General features: G+C 52.7%; 1 protein-coding gene across 1 annotated transcript; it reads right to left on the reverse strand.

The window, feature by feature from the left end:
* Nucleotides 1–1,407: 1,407 nt before the first annotated feature.
* EGR3 (early growth response 3) lies at nt 1,408–6,713 on the reverse strand. The gene is made up of 2 exons (XM_043989285.1): nt 6,442–6,713; nt 1,408–5,115 (listed from the first exon to the last, which is right to left on the reverse strand). The coding sequence occupies exons 1-2, from the start codon at nt 6,665–6,667 to the stop codon at nt 4,109–4,111; spliced, it is 1,233 nt and encodes a 410-aa protein (XP_043845220.1). The 5' UTR covers nt 6,668–6,713; the 3' UTR covers nt 1,408–4,108.
* Between the last annotated feature and the right edge of the window lie 1,298 nt (nt 6,714–8,011).

The raw sequence follows: 8,011 nt of genomic DNA on the forward strand, positions 1-8,011 counted from the left end.
TCTCAACAAAGATGCTGAGAGCAGTTTTCCAACGAGTAGCGGAGGGGAAGAGGACTGGTTATCATCTAGAACTCTAATATGACTCTCTAGCAATAAGCTTCATACTACCCTAGGTGCAAAAAGTGATAAAGAGAAGAATGGGAGATATGGAGATAGCTAAAGTGAGGAAAGGAGTTGGGTAGCTGGGTGTGGGTAACATATTTCTGTGCTGGCTTAGCTGGAGATAAGGGGAAATCATCTAACCTAACAAATACACTGATTGAGAAGAGGATGGGGGTGTCTGTTAGGAAATTTAAGGTGAGAGAAATGTGTGTGTGTGTGTGTGTGTGTGTGTGAGTGAGTGAGAGAGAGAGAGAGAGAGAGAGAGAGAGAGAGAGAGAGAAAGAGAGAGAGAGAGAGATGGAATACCGAAGTCATGAAACGAAGGGAGCCAATATGCAAAGACAGACCTAAAGACAAATCTTTTGTCCGTCTTTGCCCCTTCTCCCTTTCCTCCCCACTCCTTACTTTAATGGAAAAAAAGCAGATGTCGGATTTGTATTTCAGCAGAAAACAAAAGCCAAACATAAAAGAGCACCTTCTGTGCCCTTCGTTGGTTAGTCCATATGAAAATTTTCCAAACGCCAAAGCCACCTTCAAACCAGACAGTCAGCTCCAAGTGAGACTGAAACAAAGCTCCTGTGCTAGTAGGATTAGGGCTGCTGCATTTAGCTCTACTCTTCATATCCCTGCTCACCTTCACCTTTTGTAGCTGCCAAGGCAGTTTCCAAACTACCCATCAGCACACTTGACAGCCCTGGGCACCAATCTATCCTTCCCAAGTCTTCGATCATGCTGTAGGCAAAGCAATCCTCCCATTTTCTGTATTCACAAAGCTTCAAGCAAGAGAGAGAGTTTCAACATGGCTGCAGAGAATCTTCAAGGTCCTGTTCTCTTTTCTCCATTCCCCCTGGCCATCTCAGCAAGATTCCATAAACCAAGAGGGGTTTTCTCTGTGGTTACTGATTAGTAGAAACCCAGGGGGCAACAGGGATGAGGGCAGTACAAATTCCAACTGTCAACTCTTTGCCAAGAACGCATCCATGAGTGCTTCTTTGTGGTTCTCACCTCTGGATAGACTGAAGGTGTCCTGGCAAAGCAGCACTCAAACCAACTAATGCTAAAAACCAACCACCCCCAAACCAACAGCCACCAAAACCCTCTAAACCCAGATTCCAAACAGCACCAGAACCCAGACAGAATTCGCGTCCTTCCCACTTCACATTCTCTCTGTGAAGGTTTTCTGAGTATGGGAAGTAAGACCAGAAACCAAATCAATCAAAACAAACCAACCAAGGCAAGAAAAAAAATAATAAACACGCTCTATACAATAAAAGACCCAAACACAAAATGAAATTTACAGCCCAGTTGATTGTCAGCAAACACAATATATTTACTGTATTAGCATTTGCTCACAGTGCAAATGGTACAACGTTACACCATTTCAATATTCTGGTTTTTTTAAAATGCTGTTTGCATTAACTATATCATATTGGCATTACAATGTGACAAATGAGCAAATGAAATGCTGGTGAAGAATTTCACCTTTTCACAATATCAAGCATACTTTGGGTTACCTTAGTATAAGGTACTATAAATCCAAGAAATAAAAACATCCACAAAATATATTACATCTGGTTTGTCTTTTTCTAAGTACTCAACTTTATACAAAAGTCTTTCAAAAAATATCATTCCCCTTAGGTTTTCCTGTTTAAAACCTGATTTTTGTTTTGTTCCTCTCAGTTCACATAAGTTAAGAGTGCATTTTCTAGTTGTTTTGTTTTTACATGCAGACATAAAAACCTGGGTAGCACAACCTTTTGGCAACAAAGTTTTTTTTTCCTCTTAGTTTTAGCTTAAATGTCTGAGCACAGTTTTATTAAAACAAAACAAAAAAAAAAACTCAGAGCTGTCATGCAGTGACATGCATATACCAGAAGGAGCAAGAAAAAAATATTAAGGGATATCCGATTCTTCCTTCCAGCTTTGAAGTGACCAAAAATTTTGGTTTTTTTTTTTTTAATAATTATCACATTATAAAAAGTATTCAGCAAAATACTGTCTCTGCAAAGAAAGATTTTACCCTTCAGCTGAAAAAAATGTGGGCCTTTCCCAGACCTTTTCTCTCCTCTTAGGAGTTAGGAAAAGGTAAAAACTCCCCTGAAATTTTACAACCCTTTGCCTTTCCATTTCCTTCTGTCTCAAGTCCTTTAGTATTATTTTATCCACCACCGAAAAGGTGCTTTTTTTCTTCTTTAAGAAAAAAGAGAGGTGGGTAATGCATAAAGTGACTTTAAAAGCAGACCCACACTGTAAACTCCAGACCTATACACCCTCTCTCAGCAGCTTCCTAACCACAGGAGAAATAAATCTAATAGGTACATTCAATCATACCTGTGCTGGAAGCTGCTGGGGAGAGCAACTTCCCCTCTATTTCCACTTCAAATGAGCCACCATAACACATTCAGAGCTGCTTTGGGGTTTGGGTTCGGGTTCAAGTTAGGGCAGGAAGAAAGAGTTGAGGGAGGGGGAGAAGAGAGAGGTTAAGGTTTGGGTATGGGAAGATCATCCAGCAATAGAGGTCAATGCAAAAATCCCCATCTTCCTTTGAGGAAAGTTTGGATATAAACACACACATATACATACTAGTTATGTATATATATTATATATATGTATATATAATCTCCTCCGCAGTTAGCATTTCTTCCAAAAATAAAACATTTAAAGCTGTATATTTAAAGATTATCTACGTGCACTGCACCAGATAACCAAGTACCGTAGTGATATTATCCGGCTAAGGGAATACTCTGTGTGTGTTTTCACACATACACACATATATTTAAGTTCAATTTGTTGTACCGCTTTTTTTTGTGATGACTAGGACAAAAAAAAAAGGGCCATCTCTCTCTTCCGTGAGGAGAGGTGGAATATGTGACTTTTCTCTGTATGTGAGAAACAAAAATACAACCGCACTCGGGGCAGGGAGAAGGGGGTTGCTAGGCCAGCTCAAGTTGGAAGTTGGGTGGGCCTCGCTTTTTCTGGAGAAGGTTGGTTTGAGAAGGGGAAAGTGGGGGTGGGGCTGAGAAGAGAAGGAAGGGGAGAAGAATCTGATGAAAAGTCAGTTTCTTAAGGAAAAAAAAAAGCAAAGGGAGGAGGGAAAAATACGTGGAAAGAATAAAAAGAAGAATTTAAGGAAAAAAAGCAGGCTCAGTCATGGCCGTCCCCTTCTCCAGGCAGGTGAGAGAGTAAGCGCCCTGAGGGCCATGGAAGGAAGAGGTTAGAGGACCCAGGCAGGAACCTCCAAAGGAGACCCTGAGGCGGCGGCATCCGAGGCATTTCTCTAAGAAAGAGGATTTCTCATCAGACGAAAGAAAGCCCACCTCGTCCCGCCCCGCGGGCCGACCCCCAATGCCAGCATTTGCTCTGGTTCTCCTCCAAGAGGCCTGGGGACCGGGTGTGGGAAGGGGAGTTTTTCAAGGGGAGGGTGGTAAAACAGCCCAGTTGAGAGCTCAGTCACAAACATACATACATAACACACACACACGCACACACACACACACACACACACATACACGCGCACGCAGGCGCGCACACGGCGGGCAGCAAGCACTGCGCTTTGGTGCGCTCCTCATCTCCCCCCCTCCCACCCCCCGTCTCCAAGATGGGGGGCGGGGGAGGTGGAGACGGAGGGCGGTGGGGTGTGCAAGGGTCGGACTAAGCTCCTCACCCCACCCACAAGTCTTCGTAAGGTCCCTGGTGAGTCCCACCTGCCCCCTGTGGATCAAGGCGATCCGAGTTGAACAAAGCGGGCTAGACGCCACCTTTCCACACCCCCCTACCCAGTGAAGGGCGGCGGCGAGGGGGAGGGTTCCCCCATCTGGACCCCGACTTCTAGGCTAGTGCCGAAGGGGTGGGTAGGAAGCATCACAGGGGAGTTGGGGGCCGTGCGTCCAGGGAGAGGCCAGGGCGCGGCCCCTGCGCCTCCGCGGCGGGGTGCCCCATTGCTTTCAAGGCAGCAACGGGGAGGCACTGGAGGGGAAAAGTGGGGTCTGGAGCCGGAGCCAGGTCCTCAGGCGCAGGTGGTGACGACGGGAGCCAGAGATACAGGGGGCGCCGAGGAGGCGGAGGCCGCTCCCCCTTTCTCTGCCTTCTTCTCCTTCTGTTTGAGGTGGATTTTGGCGTGGCGCTTGCGCTCGTCGCTGCGCGCGAACTTGCGCCCGCAGAACTCGCAGGCGAAGGGCTTCTCGCCCGTGTGAGTGCGGATGTGGGTGGTGAGGTGGTCGCTGCGGCTGAAACTGCGCATGCAGATCCGGCACTGGAAGGGCTTGTGGCCAGTGTGGATACGCAGGTGCCGGGTCAGCTCGTCCGAGCGGCTGAAGCGGCGGTCGCAGCCTTCGGCCGGACACGCGTGGGGTCGTTCGTGGAGCGGGGTCTTGCTGGGTCGGTTGGGGTACTTGCGGGGCCTGATGGGCTTGAGAGTGAGCGGCGGCTGGGGCAAGCTGCCGAAGCCGGGGTGGATCTGTTTGTCCTTGAAAGCCTTGATGGTCTCCAGGGGGGTGATGGGGGGCGGGTTGACCCGGATGGGATCCATGCTCTGGAAGGGCTTGTGCTCCGTGACGGATCCCATCTCACCCGGGTGGTGGTACAGGTTGTAGTCGGGGATCATGGGGAAAAGGTTACTGTCCAAACCGGGCTTGGCCGACTGGTAATCCTGGGGGGAATAGGCGAGCCCGGGGTTGCCCTGAGGGTCATGGAAAGACACGGGCTCAGAATAGAGGTCGCTGCAGTTGGAGTAAGGGGGCAATGCCGGGTACATGGGTTCCACCTCGCCCTGCGGCTGCACCATGCTGGCGGTAGAGGTCTGTGTACTGAGCGCCCCAGAGGCTGGGGGCACCCCTAGGATGCCGGCGCTCATGAGGCTGATGATGTTGTCCTGACACCAGTTGGAGGGGGAGTCGAAGGCGAACTTCCCCAAGTAGGTCACCGTCTTGTTGCCCGGAGCGGGCTGGAAGGAGCCGGAGTAAGAGAGTTCTTGGTTGGGTTTCTCGTTCGCCAGACCGATGTCCATCACATTCTCTGTGGAGAGGGGGGAGGGAGAGAGGGGAGGGGTGAGTGAATCCGAGCGCCAGCGCCGCGCAAAGCGGGCCCAGGGGCCCAGACCCGTGCCCAGGTGCCGAGCGAGGGTGGGGTGCCAAGGAGAGCAAGCGAGCTAATGGGGCAAGAAGCAACGCGCGCCCTGGCGCGAACGGGCGGTGCCGATCTACCGGCGCAACCTGGGATATAGCAAAATACGTACTATGGCTCGGGGTTGTGGAGTATATGCAACACACACCCACACACACCACACACACACACACACACACACGCGTACAACACACGCGCGCGCACCCTCGCGCATAACGCGCACACACACATGCAGGTTTATTGTTTCCCCCAAGGAGGGGCAGGCAGGTAGCTAGCTGTAGCTACAGGTAGATTCAGAAGCAGGAGCGCAGTGGGTCTCTCTCCCTCAACCCCAACAAACTCAGCCGATTCTCTCAAGGCCCTTACCCCAGCGAGACCCCTCCCTTATGCCCTTAGGATCGGTGGGAAAGAGGCAAGCAGCAACCCCCCAGTACTACTGGATGCTTTGTCCCTAAAGCAAAGAGGGGGACGCCGGTGGGTCTAGAGGGACGCTGAATACCGAGAGCTAGCTCCCCCTTACTGTTCCTTCTCCCCCGCCCCCACTCCTCCTTGGGGCTGGAGAGGCTCCGGGCTCTCAGTGGAGGGGGTGGGGTGGGAAACGAGAACGAGCTGGGGAGAAAGGATGAGGGCAACTTGGCCAGGCATTTTCCCTCTCGGGAGACAGACATCCCTTCTCTACCTCCCTTGTCCCCATCAGGGGTCCCCAGGCACGGGATCGGATCGGTCCCTCAACCCTGCCCCCGCAGACCCACACCCCCACCCCGGCCGTACCCACACCCAGTTTCTCTCCGGTAAATGCCCTGAAAGGCAGCGTCGCAGTGCCTCTCCCTACCGGGTGGGACTCATCGCACTGGCTCCATTCCCGGGGGGAGGGCGGAAAGGCCGATCTTATAGAGGAAAAAGGCAAAGACCCCCCCCCCTACATGCACCCGTAGAAAGAGGAAGGGGGAGTCGCCACGCCTAGCGTTGAGCCTGAAGATCGGGCCACTGCATGGGGAGCGAGCTGTGGAGCCACTAGCACCTACTCCATCAGCGGCGGCACCCCACCCGGGATAACCGGAGCCTTTACCGCGGCGTCTCCAAGGGAGCCTCCCCGCAGCCCGGGAGGCGGGAGGGGTGGGTGGGGAAAAGCAACTCGCCCCCCGGAAAATTCCCAGCGCGCCCCCCTCCCTCCATCCCTCCCTCCTCTCCTCTCCCTTCTTCTTCCTTCCTCCTTACCTGTAGCCATCTGGTTGTAATGAGCCACCGCGTCCGCTGCTGCCGGAGAGAGGTTGAGAGAGCTGGGGATCTCCTCGGGGTACAGATTGTCAGGCAGTTGGTTTAGCCAAATGCTCATGGTCACCGGCAGCTTCTCGGCGAGTTGCCGGTCATAGCACTCCCGAGCTGCCGCCGCCACCGCCACCGCCGCCGATCGCCTCTTAGCAAGCTCTCCGGGAAGCGGCATCCGAGAGGCGATCCGTGGTGCGGGGGAAAAGCATGCGAGAGGAAAAGTTCGGGGGGGAGGGGGGAGGGAAAGGGGGAGGGGGGCGGGCCTGAGGGACGGAGAGCCCTTTTTGGGGGGTGTGGGTGGAAGAGGGGGGGGAGGGAGGGAAAGGGGGTTGCAGCCCTCTGTGCGCCCTTGGGCGCTGTGGTGTGAGGCTAGGCGCTGTATGGGGTGGGGGTGGGGGTGTGTGCGGTGGGTGGGGGGGGCGGGAGGGGGGCCCTGGCTTGCAGGTGTTGAGGCTGCCCCTTTACTGATCTCACACACACACACGCGTGCCTGCTTTCCTGGGACCCCCCACACACTCCACCAGCGCCACCACCCCGCCACCGCCACAGCCGCCGCCGCCGCCAGCACAGCAGCCACACCGCTTCTTAGCAAGCTCACTGCTGCCAAATGCTCCCAGCCAGGAACTCCACCAGCCTATTTATCCGAGCCCGGGAAAGCTCCGTGACGTAGCTGCCCATATATGGACAGACAAAGCCCTGCCGAAGGGGCGCGACGTCACAATGGAAGCTCCTCACAATGGAACATTAGAAAGCAGGAAGCCGCTGCAGCCAGTGTTGCAGCGGCTCGCATCGCTCGCGGTTCCAGTTAGCTGAAAAGAAAAGAAAAGAAAAGAAAGAGAGAGAGAATCGAGAAGAGGAGAGGAGGGAGGAAGAGAAGCGGAGGGAAAAGGAAGGGAGAAGGATAGACAGACTAGGGAAAGGGGGGAAGGAGAGAAAAAAGGAGAATTGTAAGGGAGAGGAAAGCAAGGGCCAATGTTACATTTTTTCATTTTTGTATCTACGCACTTAGTAGGTGCTTATAAGTGTGCTGAATTTAATTGAGTGCAGAGGAGCGGAATAGAAGGGAAAATGGGAGGGGGGAGATGAAGAGGCGAGAAAGGAGGAGAAAGACAGCAAAAGAGAACAGGAGAGGAGGTGGAGAGATGGACTGAAGAGAGGAAGAAGGAGAGAGAAGAGGGGGAAAAAGGAGGGGAGAAAAGAAAAGGGGAAGGGAGAGGGAAGAGGGTCATTCCAAGTTATCCAAATCCCAGGAAAAAGTGCGAAGCCTTTTCTTTGGAGAGTCAGGGTTGGATTTGTAGGATGGGCCCCAAGAGAGAAGGGGAGGGGAAGGTGAAGCAGAGAGGAGGGGACACGCAAAGCGCTTCATTTTTGAAAAAGCTGGAGCACGTGTGTGCGTGCGTATGCGTGTATGTGTGCGTGTGTGTGTGTGTATGTGTGTGCGTGTGTGTTTCCCACGCGCAGGCGCTCCCAAAGCGCGGTGTTATTCAGGTCGGTGGTGGTGGGTGGTGTTTAACAGGAT

This window comes from Dromiciops gliroides, chromosome 2 (assembly GCF_019393635.1).
Source record: "Dromiciops gliroides isolate mDroGli1 chromosome 2, mDroGli1.pri, whole genome shotgun sequence".
Lineage (NCBI taxonomy): Eukaryota > Metazoa > Chordata > Mammalia > Microbiotheria > Microbiotheriidae > Dromiciops > Dromiciops gliroides.

What these genes read in the sequence shown, in the direction of transcription:
- EGR3 (XM_043989285.1), bottom strand. Translation starts at nt 6,667, where the DNA reads ATGCCGCTTCCCGGAGAGCTTGCTAAGAGGCGATCGGCGGCGGTGGCG. An exon ending in TTACAACCAGATGGCTACAG is followed by an intron (nt 5,116 to 6,441) that starts GTAAGGAGGAAG and finishes CCCTCTCCACAG; the next exon opens with AGAATGTGATGGACATCGGT.